Consider the following 24,753-nt stretch of genomic DNA (forward strand, 5'->3'; position numbering starts at 1 on the left):
GGAGCAACAATACAATCTCAGAGTCATTTCTCCACCTAGCAGTACATGTAGGCACCTATTTTATACTAAGACTTATGCTTAGGTGCTTTGTTTTTAATGGACATAGCTGACTTGGTATAAAGAAGCATCTCTCCCAGGGCATTTTTAAAATCAAGTTGTTGTAATATCTAAATAAGTTACCACAATAAGAAGTAAGAACATAAGTTACATATAACAGCATAATATTTCTAAGCCTCACTTTTCTGTATCATTGGTTTCCCCAAACTCATACCACACCACAACATGTTTGACAGTCACCCTGACCTCAGCTATGAAATGTGAGCATTCCAGGGAAAAAATCATCTTTCCAGATATACAAAACTTTTACCACTTTTACAATGACAAATATTTGTGATCGTGCCATCCTAACATCCTAACACCAGGTAGCCTAACACACGGTATGATCTCAGGGAGTAATGACGCACATTTGTAGACCACTTTACAAAGCACTTTTACAGACAAATGCCTAGAATCTAAAAATTCCATTCTCCTCCTTTTTACTGCCAAACGAATTGCACCAAGGGACCCAACTATGTTTCTTAAGGACAGATCTTTTGTTAAAACTGGCAGATATTTCATTTTCACTAATTCTAGGACCCCTAGGGTGCCATATGCCATTTGGATAGCCTATAAATAGTGACTGGCATGATTTACAAAACCAAAGAATATGAAATCTTACTTAAAAATTTAGATTCTCAGTTCATATATTCTCTTTGAAAAGTAGCAGGAACAATTAACTTTCCTCTGAAGGAAATTTTGTTTTTAACATATTTTAATTTTAGAGCACAAAACAGATACACATGCACAAAAACAATAAACCTAATTCTTAAAGTACAAAATCAAGCATATATTTAAACCTCCCACAAATTCCTTATCTAGTTTTTGTATCAATCCCATGTATACATGAGACATAGAAAAATTACTGACAGGAAACACAATGAATGGTGAACAGTGGTTGAATTACAGATGACTTATTTCTTCTTTATATCATTCTAGATTTTCCAAATACAATACTCTGAACTTGTATTATATTTTAGGAAGAAAATTATTATATTAACTGCGATTTTTCTGTATACATTATTAATTCTCTTTTTTTTAATAAAAAAAAAGGATCAAAGGCTGTCTGGTTTGCTCAGTTGGTTAGAGCGCAGTGTTAATAATAGCAAGGTAAAGGGTTCGGATCCCTGCACTGACCAGCTGCCAAAAAAGAAAAATAAAAAAAATTTTTTTAAAAAGCCTTCCTGATAATACTTATCAAAAAACCCTTCCTTTTCACCAAATTGGTGATAGCATTCAAAAACCACTGAGATCCCTACATGCCAAAAATAAGGAACATCTGCTTCATACGAAACTGCACACATTTGTCAGAGCCCTGTCAGAACCCTTTCACTTACTATCTAAAATGTGTAATTTCTCCTGCAGACAACAGTGGGCACTCTGTGACCCTTTAAAAGTCAACAATTGAATCCACTCCTGGGTCTCTTCCATCTCAGCTCTTAAAAAAGCCGTGACAGACAACAACTTAATACCCATCTCCAACAGTACAGAACTGAGCATCTGGTAATGATGATGGTTATGAAGCCTAATCAGTCAATAAATAACAAACATTTTAATTAAAGAATCCACTACACAGATTACAATTATCTAAACTACTCCCAATTTTTATCAAAAAAATTTAATTTATAAGCAAGTTTGACAAGGCCAGTGTGGAAAGCTCAGGAAATCTGAAAAAAATATAAAGATGTAAGTCACACTCAATTTAATTAAAACCAGTTTCATTTCATTCTCAGATGGCTAAAAAACTCACCAAAATAAACAAACGAAAAAGTTAATTGCAAGGACTCAACAGTAAAGTTAACTTTGCTAATTACCTAATACTGTATGTGCCTGCAGATCTTGGACATATTTAGTTTTTTTAAAATTTTTCTTTAAGTTAACAATTTAGATATTAAAATGTACTCAAACCCACATCAATTATGGAGTATGAGGAGTAACCCGTCTACTGATTCATGTGGGGTACAGTGGGCCATCCCAGGGAAAACAGAGCAAGCAGCTCTAGGTAGCAAAGTCACTCTTGGCTTTCTGAGGGCAACAAAGAAATAGGGCGGAGTGCCTCTTGACGGCTGAAACCATCCCTTTACTCACCCAGGAGAAAAGCCATTTCTTCATGCACTCAAGGGAATACAAAATATCACTAAATGATATAAAAAGACACTCCATCAACCAAGCTGACTACCAAGAAGCCACATCTCCAACAGATGTTTAAGGGTATTTTGCCTGACATCATTTGGTGAACATTTTGTTTTCTATTGTGCTAAAATGCCAACTTGGGAGAGCAATAGAGAAAATGCAATATAAAAAACATAACAAGGTATCTCCTTGAGAACCTAAAAAGCAATAACTTAAATGACGGGAGATCTCAGAAACACTGGCTATGAAACGTACTAAAGCATACTCTCATGTATTAATTTAGGTATTAATGTGTTTGCAACAAATAGAGTATGACCAAAGACTTCAATCAACTGGATATATCAGGAAGAATAAAATGTCAAAGGAAATAGAACAAGAAGGAAATTGAGGGTTTGGAAACTGGATTATATTATTTCATATTCAATTTATCAGTTTACACAATCATGTAAGCTCAGGTAATAGACCAATGAAAGAAAAGAGAATACAGGAAAGCTTAATTTAGCTTACAAGATAAAACAAAACAAGGGAGATATATTCTCTCCCAACTATCACCTTTAAAGAACACCTTGCAAAAGTTATTTACATTAGCAGAAGAAGCTGTTTTCCCAGAGCTTGGCATAATTAAAACTCAGTCACCACCATCTGAGGTGCTTGAATATATCTGCTGTGACTTGCCTCTCCCTAAGGAGCTGTAGCTGAAACCGATTTGCTAGTTTCATCAATTCTGTCAGGAACACATCATCTTCTCTGAACTCCAACTCATCCGTATAGATCCAGCGAAGCATTGTCATTGTTACCTCAGGGTTCGCATCTGGTTAAAGAAAGAAAGTAGACAGAAAAACTGAAAAAGCACTGGATGACACACTTAGGACTTCATGTAGGATCACTAAAATTTGAGGTTAATAAAGTAAATTACAGTACACCCAACCCAAAGAAACATTACTCAACCATTAAAAGTGGCAGCTAGGCAGTCTAGGCAACATCTGACTCCAGAAAAATTTTAAAGTTTTGCATGGGGCAGTGGGTAAGAGAAATCAACTACTAAAGACATAACTGGGGGAAATATTTGAAACGTGACAAAGAGTTAACATTCTTATAAAAGTATCATATAAATAAAAATGAAAAGATGGACACCCAATGGAAAAATGGGCAATGAATATAAATGGGTAATTCACAAAGATAAATAAACCTTACCAATAACCAAATATAAACTAGAACACAAATTTTTGTCTCTCAGACTAGCATAGATTTTAAAAAGTGCATAACCATTTACACAGCAATTGTAAATGTAGATTATTATCCTAAGAAAATAACTGTGTAAATACAGAGAAATTTATGTACTAAGATACTCCGTAGTATTATTTTTAATAATGAAAAACTGAGACAAAAATCTTAAGAGTCCAATAATGGAGAGAACAAATTAAATAAATTAAATTATATATCCACATTGGAAAATTCTGCAGCAATTTAAACTATATGAGGGGTCTTCAAAAAGTTCATGGAAAAAAGAATTAAAAGATAATATAAATCTTTCCATGAACTTTTTGAAGACCCCTCACGTAGACCTATGTTCAACATAAAAAGATCTTTACTACATGGCAAGTAAAAAAAAAAAAAAAAAAAAAGTAGGCTAAAAACACATATATAACATTATCTATTTTTTGTGTGCATGTATATATGTGGGTGGGTGTTTATATATATATGCACACACCACACCATATACAGTTTGTGTGTCTATCTATCAAGGGACTGGAAGGATACACACTAAAATATTAACCCAGGTAGAATGCATAACTAACTTTTCTTTTAGCTTACTATTTCCCCTGATTTTTATTTAATAAACATGCATTACTTGTTCAATTTTTTTAAGTTAAGATAAATACCATAGAGCAACTTGGAGAAATGCATGGGATGAAAATTGTAGTATAAAATATCTAAACTATTATTTCAACTAGAGTCAACACTTGATTAGTCAGAATAAGAAGAGTGATTGGTCACAGGACCACTTAAAATCATAATCTATGCCAGTGGTTCTCAAAGTGTGATTCTCGGCTAGCAGAATCAACACCATCTGGGAACTTGTTAGAAATCCTAATTCTCAGACCTACTCTAAACAAACTGAATCAGAAACTCTGGGGCGGGGCCCAACATTTGTGTCTTAACAAGTCCTCCACGTGATTTTGACACCCACTAGGGTTTAACAAACTATATTCAATTCTTGATTACCTAGGAAAGGTACACGGACCAGGAACACTTTATTAACTTAGTAAATAGGTAATAGCTGATTAGTTCTGATTAACCCCCTCTCTTCTAACTACAGTGAGGAGGAGAGGTTTGAAGGGAGTAATATCAAATGAGTGGAATTGAAGACCCCTGATTTACCTGAACCAGATTAATCTAGCATCATCTCCTAAAACAATCAGATATTAAAAGGGGGGAAAAAAGGGCATAATGAAAAAGAAAAATGGAAGATACACTAAAATGCATAACAAATAGTCATTATGCTAAAGTTTCTTTTTCTTTCTTCTTTTATTCGGTAATGTAGGAATAGCACTTTTAAAATGTTTTAAGAAAGAGAAAACATTTTAAAATGAGACAAAGCTAATCAGATTTATTTAAACAAGAGGTACTTTAACCAAGCTGTCTAAGATGTACAGAGTAGATCTTGGAAGCAGGGTGAATTTCTAAGTTACCTTTAATAACTCAGTAGTTATCTTAATGAAGAAAAGAAAAAAAAGTAGGCCATGTGATTTGTCCAGAGTTTCCAAAAATGCCAAAATATATACTTCTCCTCTCATATAGCTTATTGCTATCCAGTGAGAGAATCCCCACCACCATCACCCTTAAACGTTTACCCTGTAGTAGTTTCTTTAAGTCTGTTTCAAAATTTGGCTGATTTCCTTTAATAACTCTCCATCAATTGTCCAAAAGAATAAACATGACCTGATCAACCAATAAACCAAAACCTAAATAATGGGGGGGGGGGGGGGGGGTTGTGTGTTTAAACTACCTTCAGCAGAGATTTCCTGCAAGGCCTGAATATTTCAAATAAAATGAGGTTCAAGTGATTTCCGAACTCTCTCTTTCCTACCTTAACTCTTCCCCCCTTAATTGCCAAAATATACTGAGAATAAATTCATTTTGCGACTCAGACTAACCAGCCAGTGGTATAAGGGTGGACAGAGAACAACAAACCAGAAGAGGGTATGTGCTTCCAATCATGTACTTTCAGGGAAATCAGGTGGCCTATCTGCTTCCAGTCTACTTAAATAAGTGGTTATAAAAGTCATGGGCCGGCCCGTGGCTCACTCAGGAGAGTGCGGTGCTGATAACACCAAGGCCCCGGGTTCGGATCCCATATAGGGATGGCCGGTTCGCTCACTGGCTGAGCGTGGTGCTGACAACACCAAGTCAAGGGTTAAGATCCCCTTACCGGTCATCTTTAAAAAAAAAAAAAAAAAAAAAAAAAAAAGTCATAAACTAGGAGTTCTCTTTAAAAGGAGTAGACTCAGAAGAGAAACCAGTTGGCCTCCATGCCCTGCATGGTGTATCTGCAGCTAGAGGCAATCATCACCCCCCACCCCCAACTAGTAGGCACAGGACAGAAGCAGGGAAAATCTATGACTTCAAGGATGAAAATAAAAATAACACCCAAATTTCAGACTTTGTTTTACTGTAGTCCAGGATGTATGTAGACACACTGTGGAGAAGACGTGGCCTAGTTTTTTGCTTTGTTTTGATTTGGTTTTAAATACATGTTTTATAAGACATTTGAAAAGAATGAGAACAAACATAATATGTATGCAATTAATCATTAAAGAAAGCATACAGAGTAAATTAGTGATTTCTTAAATCCTCTATGTATTCTGTCAAAAGCTGAGAAAGCTGTTTAAAATCTGCTACCATGATGCAGTTTAAATACTCTTTGAGTTTACAACTATTTTTTCATCTATTTTACATAAAAGATTTTGATTCATAAAATCTTTTATCAGTAAAAACATCCTCTTTAGTCAGTTTAAAGATGCACCCTTAAATATAACCTCCTGGATATAAAATTAAATCTCAAATCATACTGTTTGCTTGGGATTACCCCAATAATTACTGAGTCAAAAAGAAATAAAAAGACAGAGTTCTGTTATGTTATATATATAGCTCTATTATAGTTCTATTACTGCAGTGTAACAACCCTTAGAATTCTAAATGATTTTAGATAAAAATTCTACATAGAGTAACAAAAAGCAACCACCTGAGGATTTGGAAAAGTAAACAAAAGCAGATGAATTGTGGAGGGAGACAAAACTTGAAGAAGAACCACACTGGATGAGTTTTGTTTTTTTCTCTCTCTTATGGGTTTACCCTGAAGGTGAACCACAGTAAAGAATAAGAAACTACCCAGTAACTGCAGTGGCCAAGGGGATGGCTACAGCTCCAATAAAAACTCTGGTCTTTATGAGGCAGATGAACCAGGAAAAGAGGCCCCAGGAGACTGAAGAATAAGGAGAGAATTCCAAAGTGAAGAGTGCCAGAGAAGATCTTCTAATTCTGTGTATGAACCCAGACAACCTCAGGCTCACTTCTCAGCTACTCACACATCGAACAGTCCCAACCCAGCTTTAAGAACTGAAAGGCTATTTAAAAATTTACCCACAGGTGAAACAGAACTTGCAGTCTGAACCTAAGGAGATTCAACATTTTTCAAAGGTTTATACAGAACCTGGAGTCTACGGAGCATCACAGAACATAGCACAGTGTCCAAGATGCAATCCAAAATTATTTGACCTAGAAAGAACCAGAAAAATGTGACCAATCCTCAAGGGAAAGGACAATCAACCCCAGTTGTTGAATTATATCTAAGACTTGAAAGCATCAAGTATAACTACGCTCCAGGAGTGAAAGGAAAATAAACTTGAAAAGAGAAATTTGCAGCATGACTGGCCAGGTAGCTCACTTGGTAGAGCGTGGTACTGATAACACTGAAGTCAAGGGTTTAGGTCCCTATACAGGCCAGCTGAGATAGTAGGTGCTCAGTTTCCCTGGGTTTGGGTTTCAGGACAGACCTCTGGGTTTCCAGCCACTTCCTGAGGTCTCAGGCCTCTCCTCTAGATGCTCCCCAAGAGAAGAGTTACTGTTGCTGGTTGGACCTATTTTTGGCACCAACAGGCAGGAAACTGAGACCTTGGGGGCTGGCCTATGCAAATCCAGTGGCTGGGCATTCTCAGTAGAAAGGGGTTATATAAGCCTTAATAGCCAAGCGTGCTCAATAAAGTAGAGTTTATATGTATTAGACAGTAAAACTATAAAAATTGAATCCCACAGAAAGTGGGGTTTTTGCTCACTCTCCTGAAGCCAACTCGCACTTCATTTGAGTTGTGTATTTCTTTTTTTTTGTATCAACTTGCCTTTAGCAAGCTGCTATTCACTCTGGGGCAGCCAGCTTAGCTTTGTCTGTAAATGTGTATCTCTTACTTTTGTGTTAAACGTGGTGCAAGCCCTGCTCAGTCTCTGGAGCTAGGCCGCACTCTCTCTGTGAAATCTGTACTTATACATTACATTAAACCTGTTCTCACTTTCTACTGTGACTCTACCCTGTGGCAGTCAAGAACGTGGTAAGAGGATAGGGTGGGTAGAGGCTGCCTATTGGGCCTTCCTTGACCCCTTCTCCTCCAGCATCATAGCCACCAAAAAAAAAAAAAATTTTTTTTTTTTTTAGCAAATAAACTATAAAAAAACAACAAACAGGAGTAATAGACCTGAAAAATACAAAATGTGTAATAAAAATGCACTCGATGAGCTCAACAGCAGAATTAATATAGCAGCAGAAAAAGTCAGTGAACTTGTAGATCAATAGAAATTATTCAATCTAGGGCCGAGCCTGTGGCGTACTCGGGAGAGTGCGGCGCTGGGAGCATGGCGACGCTCCCGCCGCGGGTTCGGATCCTATATAGGAATGGCCAGTGCACTCACTGGCTGAGTGCCCGTCACGAAAAAGACAAAAAAAAAAAAAAAAAGGAATTATTCAATCTAAAGAGAGAAAAAAGATGAGGGGGAAAAAAAGACTGAAAGAGACCTGTGGGACAGTAACGAAAGGTCTACTACATATGTTATTTGAAGAGAAGAAAAATATTTGAAGAAATGATAGTCAAGGACTTTCCTAGTAGAGCTTAATGAGCGGTGATTAGGCCCTGAGGGCTGTGCCTCACAAATGGATTAATGCAATTATTGTGGGAGTGGGTTCATTATAAAAAGTGTGTGTCCCCTCCCACCCCCGCTGCCTTCTCTTGCCTTTCTACCTTCCACCATGAAATCACACAGCACAAAAGCCCTTGCCAGATATGGGCCCCTTGATCTTGGACTTCCCAGCCTCCAGAGCTGTAGGAAATAAATCTCTGCTCTTTAAAAAAAAAAAAGAAAAAAAGAAAGAAACTTTCCTAATTTGGTGAAAGACATAAGTTTATAGATTCAAGAAGATGAGTGAACTCCAAACAAGAAAAAAATCATATCTAGACACATCATCATCAAATTGCTGAAAACTAACCATAAAGAAAAAATCTCAACCACCTCACACCCATTAGGATGGCCATTATAAAAAAATAAAATAACAAGCGTTGGTAAGGATGCAGAGAAATTAGAACCCTATACATTGTTGGTGGGATGTAAAATGGCAGTCACTATGGAAAACAGTATGACAGTTCCTAAAACAAATTAAAAATAGAATTACTGTAGCAATTCCACTGCTGGGTATAATATATGCAAAAGAATTGAAAGCAGAGTCTCAAAGAGCTATTTGTACACCCTTGTTTATAGCAGCATTATTCCACAATAGCCAAAATGTAGAAGCAATACAAATGTCATATACAGATGATAACGAATCCAAGTGGATGAATGAAATGTAGTATATGGACACAATGGAAGATTATTCATCCTTAAAAGGGATGGAAATTCTGATACATGCTACAAGATGGATGAACCTTGAAGATGTTATGCTAAGTGAAATAAGCTAGTAACAAAAAGATAAATACTGTATGATTCCACTTATATGAGGTATTTAAAGTAGTCAAATTCATAGAAGGGGCTGGCTGGTTAGCTCAGTTGATTAGAGTGTGGTGCTGATAACACCAAGGTCCAGAGTACGATCCCTGTACCAGCCAGCCACCAAAAAAAAAAAAGTCAAATTCATAAAAACAGGAAAGTATAATGGTTCGGGCTAGGGGCAGGGGAAATACAAAACTGCTGTTTAATGGATACAGAGTTCCAGTTCTACAAGATGAAAAAGTTCTAGAGAATGACTGCAGAATAATGTGAATATACTTAACACTACCGAACTGTACACCTAAAAATGTTCAAGATTGTAAATTTTACATTTTACCACAATTAAAAATAAAAAAATTTTTAAAAGAAGGAAGAAGTCTTGAAAATGACTAGAGAAAAATGACATTACATACAGGGGAATGATTCTAATAACCACCAGTTTCTCATCAGAAACCAAGGAGGCCAGAACACAAGTGGAACAGTATCTTTAAAGTGCTGAAAATAAAAACCTGTCAATTCGGGTTTCTATATCCAGAAAAATATACTTTAGAAATGAAGACAAAATAAAGACAAACTCAGATAAAGGAAGAGAATTTGTCACCAGCAGATTTTCTCTATACGAAATGCTAAAAGAAGTTCTTCAGGCTGAAGGAAAATGATACTAGACGAAAATCTGGATCTTCAAGAATGAAGGAAGAACAGCAGAAATAAAAATATCTGAGCAAAGTTCCTTGGCACCATTGCTGGCCGCCTCTGCCTATGCCTCTGAGCAGAAAATGGCTGTGCCTTCCACATATGCCGATCTTGCAAATCTGCCAGGGATGTCTTCACTAAAGGCTATGGATTTGGCTTAATAAGACTTGATCTGAAAACAAAATCTCAGAATGGATTGGAATTTACTAATTCAGGCTCAGCCAACACTGATACCACCAAAGTGATGAGCAGTCTGGAAACCAAGTACAGATGGACAGAATATGGCCTCACACTTGTAGAGAAATGGAACATGGTCAACACAATAGACACTGGGATTACTGGGGAAGATCAGCTTGCACATGTACTGAAGATGACCTTTGATTTATCCTTCTCACCTAACACTGGGGGAAAAAAATGCTAACACCAAGACAGGAAACAAGTGGGAGCACATCAGCCTGGGCTGCAACATGATTTCGACATTGCTGGGCCTTCGAGCCGGGGCACTCTAAGTGACAGGTTATGAGGGTTAGCTGGCTGGCTGCCAGATGAATTTTGAGACCGCAAAGTACTGAGTGACCCAGAGCAACTTTGTGGTTGGCTATAAGACTGATGAATTCCAGCTTCACACTAATGTGAATGATAAGACAGAATTTGGTGGCTCCATTTACCAGAAGGTGAACAAGAAGTTGGAGATCACTGTTAATCTTGCTGGACACAGCAGGAAACAGTAACCCTTTGCTTCAGAATAGCAGCCAAATATCAGACCCTGGCACCTGGTTCTTAGCTAAAGTGAACAACTCCAGCCTGATAGGTTTAGGATATACTCAGACCCTAAAGCAAGGTATCAAACTGACACTGTCAGCTTTGCTGGACGGCAAGAACATCAATGCCAATGGCTACAAGCTTGGTCTAGGATTGGAATTTCAAGCATAAATGAATACTGTACAATCATTTAAATTTAAACTATTTTGCACTATAGCTACCTTCAGAATTTAGTGTGTCTTTTAATGTTGTATGTCTAGGATGCAAATATTGTTAAATACCATGTTAGATGTCCACGTTAAAGATGATTCAGCATTAAGGTGTCACCCTTTCAGAAATACAGAAGAAACCCGATTCCAAAAAAAGGTCCTCTTTGTTGTAGACTTGGGGGAACTTGGTGACCCTTCTAGAGATGCCAGGTTTCTTTTTTTTATCTAGAAATGGCTACAAGTGGAAGTTGATAATGTATAGGCACTTAGTAAATTCAGATTGAGTAAATGAATGAAATAGTGACTTCCTGAAAATTGAACCTTGGTTTCCTAACCCTAATTGATGAGAGAGGCTCACTACTTAATGACATGTACAAACTCATCTGAGAGGGACTTTTTAAGACAATTTTCAAGACCTGTTTCCACCCCAGTCCATCATCATTTCCCTTACAACAAAAGCAGTCTGTAGAGTGTGGTTGCTGTTTCTTCTGTGCCGTTTTGGGGTGAAGAGGATGGATATGATGAAGCTAATAATTCAGGACTTAATTCCCTCTTGTGTTGTGTTTTTTTACCTTTGCACCAGAGTATGAAATAGCTTCTAGATGCTCCAGCTACAAGCTGGGAAGAGCCTGTGTGGTTGTAATCACATGGTGACAACACTTGGAATCCAAATTGGACTTTTGCTGTATTCTTATCATTCAGTTTATTTTTTAACAGTTAATGGGTACATTTTAGAATCTTCTATTTTGTGTGGAATTAGATCCCTCAGATGCTGTAATTAACATACCTTAAAATAAAACTTGAACAAAGTATTGAAACCTCAACAACAAACAAACAAACAAAAAGAAAATATGTGAGTAAATACAAGTGTGCTTCAAAAAGTTTGTGGAAAGATTTGTATTATCTTCTAATTCTATTTTTCCGCAAACTTTCTGAAGTACCCTCATATAAAACACTTTTTATTCTCTTAAGTCTGTTAAAGTATGTATGACTATTAAAAGCAAAAACTAAAACACTGGAATTTTCAACATATGTAGATGTAGTATGTATGACAATTATAATATAAAGGTCAGTGGTGGAGGTATTAAAGAGACCTGTATGCAAGGCTGCAAGATTTTTACATTTTACATGATATAGCATAATAGACTATAGACTATACATTATAAATATACAAATATACTATAAAAGGTTATGGGGGTGTTAATGTGTGTAGTTAGATAGATAAGTGGATAGACAGACAGTAATCCCTAGAGCAGTGGTTCTTAACCAGTGCAATTTTGACCCCCAAGAGACATTTAGCAATACCCAGAAATACTTTTGGTTGTCAAAACTGGGGGCGTGATATTGGCATCATTCTCCCCTGTCCATGGACATCAGAGCTCAAAATTCTTCAGCTTTTGGGTTCCAGGACATACACCAAGGACACCATCAGCTTCCCTGGTTCTGAGGCCTTCAGACTTGGACTGAGCCACACTACTAGCATCCAGTTTGCAGACAGCTGTCATGGGACTTCTCTTCACAATCACTTTCTGGTACTATGGCAATGATGGCAGGGACTACAACAATTTTTCTATGAGCTATACCTGGGAAAGAGTGACTATAGCCAAGTTCATATTGGAGAATTATCCTATGACCACAAGAAATCTTCCACAACAAAGAATTATCTAGACCAAAATGTCAATAGTGCCAAGGTTGAGGAACCTTGCCCTAGAACAACAGTTAAACAGTAACACAAAGAGATAAAGTAAAAAAAAATAATATATAAATTAAATTAAAATATAACACTAAATATTCATATTATTCAAAAGAAGGCAAGAAAAAGAACAGACTGAAAAATAGAACAAACAGTAAAAACATAATTTCGGAGCAATTTCCCAGCTTTGGGGCTCAGGTGGCCCCCAAGACCCTCCTTTAGGGCCCCAAACAATAATGATCAAAAAGCAGAAACCTCTCCAACCTGCTGACCCGAACCCAACCACACAATGGTTTGTCTCAATCTAACCCAGCGGCTGGACCTTCGTAAACTGCTGATACTCTTCCCCCTTCCCAAGGTCTCACAGTGAAGCCTGGTGCAGCCGGCTACGTGTGTGTCCACTTCTCTGGGCCTGGTTGGTACCCAGCACCTGCTCAAGATCTGTTCTCTGACTTGCTCTGGGACAGGCCCTCCACTGTTTTAAATACTAAACAAAGGTTGGTAATTGAGCATTTCGTGATAAGATAACACAGACTCCAGCTTCCTGGTCCACCCAGCATGTCAGCACTCTGACCTTCATTACAGGAGCTCTGCAGCTGTGGCTAGGAGTTGACTTCCTGTGTCATGACCTCAGGAAATAAAATTCCTTGACTTTATAAAAACAAACAAAAAACCCCAAATTAAATTAAAATGTAATACTAAATATTCATATTATTCAAAAGAAGGCAAGAAAAAGAACACATTGAAAAAAAGAACAGGGCCGAGCCCGTGGCGCACTCAGGAGAGTGCGGCGCTGGGAGTGCAGCGACGCTCCCGCCGCAGGTTCGGATCCTATATAGGACTGTCCAGTGCACTCACTGGCTGAGCGCCGGCCACGAAAAAGACAAAAAAAAAAAAAAAAAAGAAAGTAAAAAGGAAAAAAAGAACAAACAGTAAAAACATAAAATGGTAGCCTTCATCATAAAAATAATCAAATTAAATATTAATGGCCTAAACACTCCAGTTAAAAAGGAGAGATAGGGCTTCTGGTCAAGACAGCAAAATAGATGGTCCCCAGCGTCACTCTCTCCCATAAATCAACCAATTTACAACTATAAAAAAGCAACAACAGCCAAGCTGGGGCCACTAGAGCTCAGGGGAAGAGTAGCAGAGACAGAGTGCATGAAGGCAGGAGAAGCTACGATGAGAGAAAGAAAAAACCACTCTGACCATTTTGAGCCATGGCCACTTTAAGGCTGGAGCTGCTGTGTGCATGGAGCAGGAACCTGCAAAAGCTGCAGCTGTGCCCTTTGGATGGAGTTGCTTGGAGGCAGCAGGGGAGAAGAGGGTCATAGTGGCCCCCAGGCCAGCAAGAACACTAATAGGGTTCCTGTGGACCCACATAGGAGCAAGTAGCCACAACAACTGAAAAAAAGGAGCCACTCAGAGGCCAGTGAATCATCACAAGGGACCAGTGCACAGCCTGTCCCATGGAAAGTATTTCCAGCATGGGTGGTGGGGGAAACAGGCCCACCAGGGGAACACTGGGGCACAGCAAGGACAGCTGATCTGCCCCCCACTCAGCGTAGGACCATTCAGAGGAAACTGGTCAGGAATATAGAATTGCATGGGGTGCAGTTTGATAAAAAGACTCAGGCTCAGATCAGTGTTTCTACAACCCAGGTGCACTGGATCTCACTAGACCTGGAAGTATCTATAAAGTCAACCATTAAAACCTGAGCTGCACAAAAAGCCTTCCCTAGGGAAGCAGCAGCAAAGCAGCAATTTAGCTCAACCACAGAGCTCAAGTACTGGTCCCAACAGGAAGTTCCCCCACTTCAGAAGTAAGCAAAGGACAAAAAATTAGTTCCTGCCCAGGCACACCACCAGCACCTTGGGGCCTGCTCGGGGACCCAAGGCATGGAGCTGGAGACCAGACCCTCCTCCCACAACCAGGCACACCACCAAGGAGCATATCAAAAACATCACCTCCATGTGGGTGGCCCACCACAGCAACCACAATAACCATGGCTGCCACAAAAGCGGCTTCACACCACAACCACCACGCAGATGGTCTGCCAGCCACTGGAGTGCACTGACAAAAAGAGAGTCACGAATAGAGACCAAAGAAACGAAGAAGATATTTCTCTCCACAAGCCCATTCCAGAGTGACAGAAGCAGCATCGGCTCTTCGATAATATTGGGGGAACTGAACACACCTCTCAGCGTTGGACAGATCATCTAGGCAACAAATCAATAGAGTAACCATTACTCTTTCAGAAGGAGAGAAGAAATCTAGGGTAATTAGAGGGGGAAAGGGGAGGGAGAGGGGGATGGGGAGAAATTGGACGAGGGGCATAAAGAATAAGTACGATTTATAACAATACATATGCTAGTAATATTGATTTCATCAACATATCTCAACATTAAATCCCAAAAATACGTATAATCAATTATGATCCAATAAAAATTTTTAAAAATAAATAAATAAAAATAAACTTAATGCTTGGTGACAGGCAAAAAAAAAAAAAAAGCAGAGATAAAAACAGCAAGACCCTACTATATGCTGCACTTGAAGGACACACTTTAAAGTCACAGACAAGTTGAAAGTAAACTGACGAAAAAAGATATACCATGAAACTTCAAGACAAAGAGTATTACCTGATATGAAAATTATCATTTTAAAATGATAAAAGCCACAATTCATCAGGAAGTCATAATATGTGCATAATAATAGAACCTAAAAATACATTAAGCAAAAACTGACAGACTTAAAGGAGAACTTGAAAATTCCACAAGTACAGTAGATGTTAACACCCACCTTTAGGGAATTAATAGAACTAGACATAAAAGAAAAAAAACACATAGAAGGTCTGAATAGTACTATCAACTACCTTAATCTAACTGATATTTAAAGAATACTACATCCAACAACTGTAGAATACACTTTCTTTTCAAGTGCACGTGGTATATTTATATCCACCAAGACAGACTATAGGCTAAGAAATAAAACAAGTCTCAATAAATTTAAAAGGATCAAAATCACATAAAGTGCATTCTCTGACAAAAGGATCAAATTAGAAATCAGTAACAATAAAGTATCTAGTAAAATCCCAACTATCAGGAAATTAAGCAGCATACTTCTAAACAGTTCATGCGTCAAAGAGGAAATCACAAGGAAAATTAGAAAATAATCTGAAGTAAAGGATAATAAAAATAAAACACCAAAATTCACAGGATGCAGCTAGAGAAGTGCTTCAAAACTTAGAGCTTTAAATGCTTATCTTAGAAAAGATGATCTAAAATAAACGATCTAAGGTTCCATTTTGAGAAATTATGGGGAAAGTAAAAAAAAATTTTTAAAAGAGGAAGAAAAAAGGGGTAAAAAAGGAAAAGAAAAAAAACAAACCAGAAACTAGGGGGAAAAAAGCAAAGTAACCCAAAGTAAGAAGGAAAAGCAGAAATCAGTAAAATAGAAAACAGACAATAGGGAAAATTAACAAAACCAAAAGTTGATTCTTTGAAAAGATCAGTAATATTGACGAACTTCCAACTAGACTGCTCAGGAAAAAAGAAGGGAGAAAACATAAATCACCAATATCAAGAATGAAAAATGAGTTACTGCTACAGACATTAAAAGAATAAAAAGGGGCCGGCCCGTGGCTCACTCGGGAGAGTACGGTGCTGAGAACACCAAGGCCTCGGGTTCGGATCCCATATATGGATGGCCGGTTCGCTCACTGGCTGAGCGTGGTGCTCACAACACCAAGTCAAGGGTTAAGATCCTCTTACCGGTCATCTTTTAAAAATAAATAAATAAATAAAAAATAAAAGAATAAAAAGAAAAAATTACAACTTTATACCAACAAATTCAACAACTTAGATAGACAAATTTCTGAAAAATACAACTTGACAAAACAGACACAAAAGAAAAAAATTTGAACAGCCCTATATTTATTAAAGAAATTTAATTTGTTTTCAAAAACCTTCCCAAAAAGCAAACTCCAAACTCAGATTATTTCAGTAGTGAATCTTATCCATCATGTAAGAAAGAAACTATAATACCAATCTTACAAAACTTTTTCAGAAAACAGAAAATGAGGGATCGCCAAACTCATTTTATGAGGCCTGCATAATCCTAATAGCAAAACCTAAGACATCACAAAAAAAGAAAATTACATACCAATATCTCTCATGATTGCTGACGTAAAAATCCTTCACAAAATAGTAGTAAATAGGATCCAACAATATATATAAAAAAGGATAATACATAACGACCAAGTAGGTTTTATCCCAGGAATGAAAGGTTAGTTTAACATTTGAAAAATCAATGTAATTCATCATATTAAGAGCATAAAGGAGAAAATTTATATAATAATTTCAATAGATACTCATATTGATAAAGTGCTTCAATGGAAAACCTACAACTAACACATACATAATGATAAAAGATCTTATCATTTCTCCCTGAGATCAGGAACAATGTAAGGATGCTCACTTTCAGACAAACAACATGTATCCAGACTATACACAGAACTCTTAAAATTCAGTGTTAAAGAGACAAACAGCTGGCCAGTTGACTCAGATGGTCAGAATGACACCTTATAGCGCCAAGTTCAGGGATTTGGATCCCTGTACCAGTCAGCCACCAAAAAAAAACCAAGACAAGCAACCCAAATTTTAAAAGGGCAAAAGACATGAACAAACACCTCACAAAAGAAGATATAAAAATAATCAGTAATACATGAATAATGCTCAGAGCAATTACTCGGAGTGATTATCAATATCAGGGGAATGCAAATTAATGCCACAGTGCATTCCACATCCATTAGAATGGCTAAAATTATAAACAAAAACAAAACAATCTGACCATACCAAGTGTAAGTGAGGACATGGAGCAGCTGGAACTCTAATACACACTGCTGGTAGGACTGCAAAATGGTACATCTATTTTGGAAAACAATTCGGTAGTTTCTTAACATTAAACAGTCACGCCTAGATATTTAGCCAAGAGAAACAAAAAAATGTCTACTCAAAGACCTTACACAATTGAACATAGTGATTTTATCTCTAATAGTCAAAACCTGGAAAGAACAAAGATGTCCATCAATAGGTAAATGAAAAAACAAACTGGTATTTTGATACAGTAGGATACTATTCAGCAATAATAAGAAATGAATAATTGAAACACACTACAACATACTGAGATTCTGGATGAATCTCAAAATCTTTATGCTGAAAGAAGTGAAAGAAGCCAGGCAAAAGTGACTAAATGCCCTACAATTCCATTTTTATAAAAGCTTAGAAAATGCCAACTAATCCATAATGACTGAGAGAAGAGTAGTGGTGGCCTGGGAATGTGGATGGAAAAAGGGATGGATTACAAGGAGACATGAGGAACTTTTAGGTAGATGCAAATGTGTGTTATCTTGATTGTGGTGATGGCTTCACAAGTGTATTCATACGTCAAAACTAATCAAGTTGTGTACTTTTAATGTGGACAGTCCACATTAGGTCTATTATGCCTCAATAAAGCTGGAAGAAAGAAGCAGCACAGCATTATGGTTAATGGCACAGATTTTGCAGCCAAACTGCCTGGGTTCAAACCCCAGCTCCGACACTTACTAGCTATGTAACCTTAGGCAAGTTATTTAATTTTGCTGCCCCTCATAGTTTCTTCATCTCTAAGATGGGAATAAACAACACTACTTACCTCAAAGTGTTGTTCTAAAGATAAATGAGTAAAGCACTCAGAAACTACTACCACATATTAACTACCATATAAAAATGTGCTGCTATTATTACAATAGACTATTTAGAAATTAATCACAACAAAAACAGTACCTACAAAGTATTTGGGATGCAGACAGATTCATACTATGAAAAAAGTCAGTCTTAAACTTATTAGAAAATGAGATAAAAGATAAATTAACCATTCACCTCAAAAAGAAAACAGTCAAAGGAATTCCAAAGGAAGAATTAACATAGACATTTTAAAATTTACTGAATTGGCTAAACAAACAAAAATTAGAAGAATGATTAATCAACTCAAACCAAATGTGGACTAAACCAACCCAAAGACAAATATAGAATAACCAAAGATTGGAGAGAAAAATACAAAAGCAAAATCAGGATTAAGTAAAGGGATACAACCACAGATAAGAATAGATTTTTTGGAGCTCTAAGAGAATCTTTGGGGGTGGGACTCAGCTGTTGGCAGGAGACCATAAGGCTGTTTTGAGTGCCCTCATGACATGCAGCTAACTTCCCTCAAAGTAAGCAATCCAAAAGACTGAGCAAGAAGAAATCCACAACGTCTTTTAAGAACCTATGTCTGAAGTAACTTGTCACTTCTACCACATTCTACTCATTAGAGGTGAGTCAGCCTATATTTAAGATGAGGTGCATTAGAATCTACCTTTGAAGGGAAGAATTATCAAAGAATCTGTGAGCATATTTTAAAACTACCACAGATGTCATCAAAAGGAACACAGCCCCCTGCGAGTTTACTGTAGCACTTTGGAGTGCCTTAGCAGAGTTTGGGAACCTATGCTCTTTTCACTGCACAGTGAAACCACCCCAGGTGGTGCTTCAGTGCAGAGCTTTCCTAACCAGATAGAAAAGAAGGGAAGGAGGATGCTTTCTGCTCTTTGGAATGGCTTGACAGGACCCAGGACACATTCCAGGAAAGCTGAATGACTCACACCCTAAGCTCTTATGCCAGGGAACCATAAGATCCTGGCTTGAGAAAGTATGCAAAACCCCCTAGCTTTAAAACAGACATTCTAATGCGTTGGAACCTCTCATAATGTTAGCTGCTATTGGTAAAGTGCTATAGGGAGGCTATAAACAAATCATTTTATCTGGAGCAAATTGCTTTTCTTCACAAAGAAGTAAATATAGTGCTCTCCTCCTGGCCTCAGGATTTGATATAATGTATTAAGCTAACAGTCATATTCTTTCTCTTCCTGGCTGAACAATCAGTATCTTTATAAACATATTTTTTTTCTTCGTTTTTTACTAAGGTATAGTTGACAAATAAAAATGTTATATATTTACAGTATTCAATGCGATGTTCGGACATATGTATACATTATGAAATGGTCAAATCAAACTAATGAACACATCCATCACCTCACATACTTAAATTTATATCCTGATACTCAATAAGAAATAAAAAGCAAATTTGTACCTTTTTAATCTTTATATTTTAAAATAAATTCAGACTTAGAGAAAAGTTAGAGTATTCCCATATATGCTTTATCCATCTTCCCCCAATATTTAAGTCTTACATAAACACAAAACCATGATCAAAACTGGATAATTAGGTAACATACACAATACTGTTAACTAATGCAATACTATTAACTATTAAAATAATGTAGACCTTATTTTACCAATAATATCCTTTTTATGGTCCAGAATCTAGTTGAGGATTCTACACTGCATTTAATTGTCATGTCTTATTTTCATCCAATCTGTAATAGTTCCTAAGTCTCTCATGCCTTTCATGACCTTAACATGGTTGATTAACACCAGCCAGTTATTTTGTAAAATGTTCCTCAATTTTGGGTTTGTCTGATGTTTTCTCATGATTAGACTGAGGTTATACATTTATGGCAAGAATCAGAAGTGATTGTGCCTTCGTCAGTATATCACATCAGATAAAAAACATTTCACTTTTTTGACCATGGTATGATTTAATAAAAATTTCATATATACAAATACTTTTTAAACACTTGGTATATAATGCCTGTTGTATTTCATCAACATGTGCTAAAATTCTTATAATAATTAACAGCAAATTGTGTTTGTTTTGAATTTTAAGAAATATCAATTAGACAAGAACTTCAAAAGAAAACGTGGAGCTTAGAAAATCAATCTTCCTAAGAATATAAATCCCATGCAAGCAAGAATTTAATGTTGTTCACTATTGTAGCCATAGCTTTTTAAAAAATGCCTGCCACTCAGCATTTGTTTTATGAAGGAAATCATTTTGAAGAAGCAAAACACCAATAAATTCATAAAATGATTTTATCAAATCTCTTAGTGTGGAAATAGTTCAACCTTTTAAAACATAGCTTTTATGCTATTTATATACACTTGTTTACAAGAGCCTTTTTCCAATCTCCTTCAAACCGCTGGCCAGCCATGCAGTGTTAATGCTTCCAGGTATCAGATAACACACATGCTTCCCAGGCAGTTTCAGCTGCTGCAATTCCAGATTTAGGCAATCATCCCTACACCCAGGCAATGAGCAGGACTGCTGAGCAAAACACACAATTAAACATGAATAGCTCCACACGTGCTGCCACTACCTTGGACCTCTCCACCATGACACACTTCAAAGACAAATTTCATACGGAAAAGTAAAGATACCACAGGTTCTAATGCCAAGACCAGCTATCTTGGTAGGTGCCTGATCTACCAAAGCCACAAAAACCATTCACTTTCAAGTGGATCATTCCTCAAAACAAACCTTATAGTAGGATCAAAACATGCTAATGATTTACAACTGGAGAGTCCGGGACATTTAAAGGCATTAACATTACACTTTCCTAAACTCAAGAAAACCTCCTAATTGACAGCAAAGCCATCTTGTGGCCAGACAGCACTGAGTTAAAACTGGTCTTGAATTTTATGATATACTAAAAAATTTCAATGTAAAGCAAAATTTTAAATTCAATGTTTAAATCAGGCTTTTTATTCCTTAATGCAATTTTCTGCATTCTTATATAATTTTGCTTATTCAGGGAAGCAGTCAAATTTTATTTTTCCGACTGTTATTCATTCTGGTTGCAATCAATATCTCACAATTACAAATAAAACTATGATGAACATCAATGCTGTCTGAATTGCCTAGGACAGTACCCCAGAAGTCAGAAAATGAAGTTAAAAAAAGAATATTTCATAGCTCAACTGCCTAAATGCTTTCTAAAACTGCCATACTCATTTATAATGTAACTAGCAATGTGCAAGAGTACCACCTTCATGAGCCTCACAACTACTGGGATCACCAATTTTTTTTTTTTTTTTTTAAAGATGACCAGTAAGGGGATCTTAACCCTTGACTTGGTGTTGTCAGCACCATGCTCTCCCAAGTGAGTGAACCGGCCATCCCTATATAGGGATCCGAACCCGCGGCCTTGGTGTTATCAGCACCACACTCTCCCGAGTGAGCCACGGGGCAGCCCGACCAATTTTTGATAATATAGATATCAAAAGATGGTAGCTTATTCTTAACTTTTTTCTAACAAAGTTGAATATTTTCCATATTTTTATTATCTATTCTAGTCTTTGCAAACTGTCTGTTCACATAATTAAGATCCTACCATACATTTTGTGAAAAAAACCTCATGATATATATGAGGTCAAAGATATATGGCTTCAAAAGATTAAACTTTTAAAAAAGAAAACTTATGCTCTGAGATTTCAATCACGGGGACTGGTGTCCTTCCAGTAAAGATTGTTTCCCAAGCAGACGTCTTAGTTATAGGCATGGATGTATATGCACATGTGTATGCATGTATGCATATTTGTGTTAACAACTCTGAATTATGGACGTCAAGTTAAACCCTAGAAATTATCATACAGAAACAGAGTTCACTCTCAGTTGAGAATATTAGACGTCTGGTCCCCTAAATCCACAAGATAAATGCATACTTATCCTTGGCAACAGCGCTTGCCTCTGATACCTTTCTTAGCAGTCCAACTTAATCTCTTTTGTATCTTATAAATAAAGCAATTAACGTTACTATATTCATAGTCTGGTCTGAAATTATTTGCTAATAGCCTCTTCCCTCCAGCAGAGTATAAGCTCCATATGGCAGGGACCATGTTATGATCTCAGTGTTCCTAGCACTGCATATGCAAAACAGTATCTTCTGAACTCATGAATCTTTTGAACAAAGATATAATTCAGCAGAATTTTCACATAGCCAATCATTTCTACAAATACCTCATATCTTAATGCCTGGATATTCTCCTCACCGTATGTTATAATTCTCATGACTATTAATAGCAAAATTTAATTAAAACCTTTTTAGCTGGCTGGTTAGCTCGGTTGGTTAGATTATGGTGCTGATAGATAACACCAAGGTCCAGGGTTCAATCCCTGTACAGGACAGCAAAATAAAAAGAGGGGGAGGGGGCAGCTGGCCAGTTAGTTAAGTTGGTCTAGAGCACGGTGCTGTTAACACCAAGATCTAGAGTTCGATTCCTGTACTGGTCAGCTGTCAAAAAAAAAAAAAAAAAAAAAAAACAACTGCCTTTTGTCTTTTATTCTCCAACAGCAATTAGGCAAGTATTAAATAAAAATGTTATTGCAGCAGCACGGGGGGGTGGGAGGAGTACCTGCTGGCTGATACAGGGATCTGAATTCATGACGTTGGTGTTACAAGGCTGTGCTCTAACCAACTAAACCAGCCCCAAAATGCAATTTAGAGTTAACTTCTAAAAATGATGTTTTTAAGTCCACTTACCACCATACTTATCCAAATCCTACACAATATAATGTGGCATAAAACAAATAACAACATTAAATAGCCTAATGCACTTACTGAAATTTTTTAAAAATAAATTTTATTGTGTATATTTAAGGTATATAACACCATGTTATGAGATACATACATGCAGTAAAATGGTTACTATGATGAAACAAATTAACATATCCACCATCTCACACAGTTACCCACACCTATTAAAATTCTGAAGAATGATGGTCATCCACTGATGTTAAAGGAAGAATATCATTATTCTTCAGAGTAACTTTTACTTCTGAGTTCAATTCTCATAAACCAGAAAAAGTACTTCGGCAGCTGTTTTTAAATTTTAAGCAACTCGACAACAGAACTTTTTCTTGAAGTAGAGGAAAAACTTTTTCCTGCACATGCTTCCATAGTTATCCTGTTATATGAATGAGCTTATGGAAAGACACTTATATTTTATAAATTATAAGAACATTGTAGATACTCAAAGATTTACAATTCGTTAGCCAGATATTAAACAGAAGCATCCACAAAGTACAAACTGATTCACTAAATATTTAAGTGAATAATCAATTGGTAAGTAAAGTATTCTACTTTCATTAAACCACAAGTATTTCAAAATGACACACAATAACCTTCTGCCAAGAGTTCTTTTGCTAACAGTTTTGTGTCCCTGATAGGTCAGAGGCTCACCTGACAAGTCCAGCTCCTTGGTGGAAGACAAGTTGGCCAGACTCCAGCTGTCACTGCGGGCTGCCAGGACAAACTTGTGAGCACTGATGTGCCTGCCCCCCACCTTTATCTTCAGATCACTAATAAAGAAAAATATCCACAGACATAAAATGTCATCATAACTAGGTATAGCTAGGATTCACAGCTGATAAATACATGAGTACTGATCAACATGCGTCTGCAAAAGAAAACAAAATCATAGCAAAATTATTTCTACACATTGCACTGAATTCTAATGGGTCATGTTTATATGTTTTCTATTTTTAACTTCTATCTTTAATTCATATGGGATGCTCTGCTTTACATGCTCTATTAGGATTCTTATGTTGGTAAACCTACAAGTAGGATGATTAATAGTCATATAAAAAGTAGAAGTTTTATGCAGAATAAATCAAGATAAACCATTAAGGAGAGAAAGATGGAAAGCGTAAAGACTGTGATGACAGCTCTGAGATTACAGTGCTACTTGCTCCATATTGATTGTCTTTGACAAAGCAGTCAAGAATATGAAACCCCATACCTGGACTCCTGTTGTCACCAGAAACATTCAGATCTAATACTTGCCAATTTTTACTTAACCATTTATAAAGAAATTAGGTGGGGAGAAATCTTTTTTTTCCAGAACATGTTTCCATATTTATGACATAATATTATATGAAAAGAGCTTCCCAAATAGATAGATATGTTTAACTCTGAAATGTCAAATGCTAAAGGAAGAAAGAAAGCATTTGGGCAGTTAACAAAACTGTCCAGATGACCCACTGGGCTGACATGAGCTGATGCCATATGACTATGCTGGCAGTAACCCAAAGTCATTAATTATCATCATCTTGCTTGTATTTGTATGTTTTAATTTTCATATTTCCCTTTAAAAATTACTTATTAGGTTAAAAGGCCTTTTAGAAACTACATACACAAAAACTATTACACGAAAAAAAAG

General features: G+C 36.8%; 1 protein-coding gene and 1 pseudogene across 2 annotated transcripts in view; one reads left to right on the forward strand and one right to left on the reverse strand.

Annotated features, from left to right (window-relative positions):
* The window catches only part of ANKFY1 (ankyrin repeat and FYVE domain containing 1), a 106,411-nt gene that overhangs the window by 46,865 nt on the left and 34,793 nt on the right, over positions 1–24,753 (reverse strand). For both annotated transcript variants that reach the window (XR_010024565.1, XM_063109127.1), the window contains exons 3-4: positions 23,775–23,893; positions 2,905–3,040 (exon numbers count right to left, since the gene is read on the reverse strand). Coding sequence is in view for 1 of the 2 variants with exons in the window: in XM_063109127.1 (XP_062965197.1) it covers positions 2,905–3,040; positions 23,775–23,893 (255 nt within the window). In the remaining variant the exon portion in view is untranslated. The remainder of the gene's footprint in view (positions 1–2,904; positions 3,041–23,774; positions 23,894–24,753) is intronic.
* Positions 10,035–10,884, forward strand: LOC134389380 (voltage-dependent anion-selective channel protein 1-like; annotated as a pseudogene).

Source organism: Cynocephalus volans, chromosome 10 (genome assembly GCF_027409185.1).
Source record: "Cynocephalus volans isolate mCynVol1 chromosome 10, mCynVol1.pri, whole genome shotgun sequence".
NCBI lineage: Eukaryota > Metazoa > Chordata > Mammalia > Dermoptera > Cynocephalidae > Cynocephalus > Cynocephalus volans.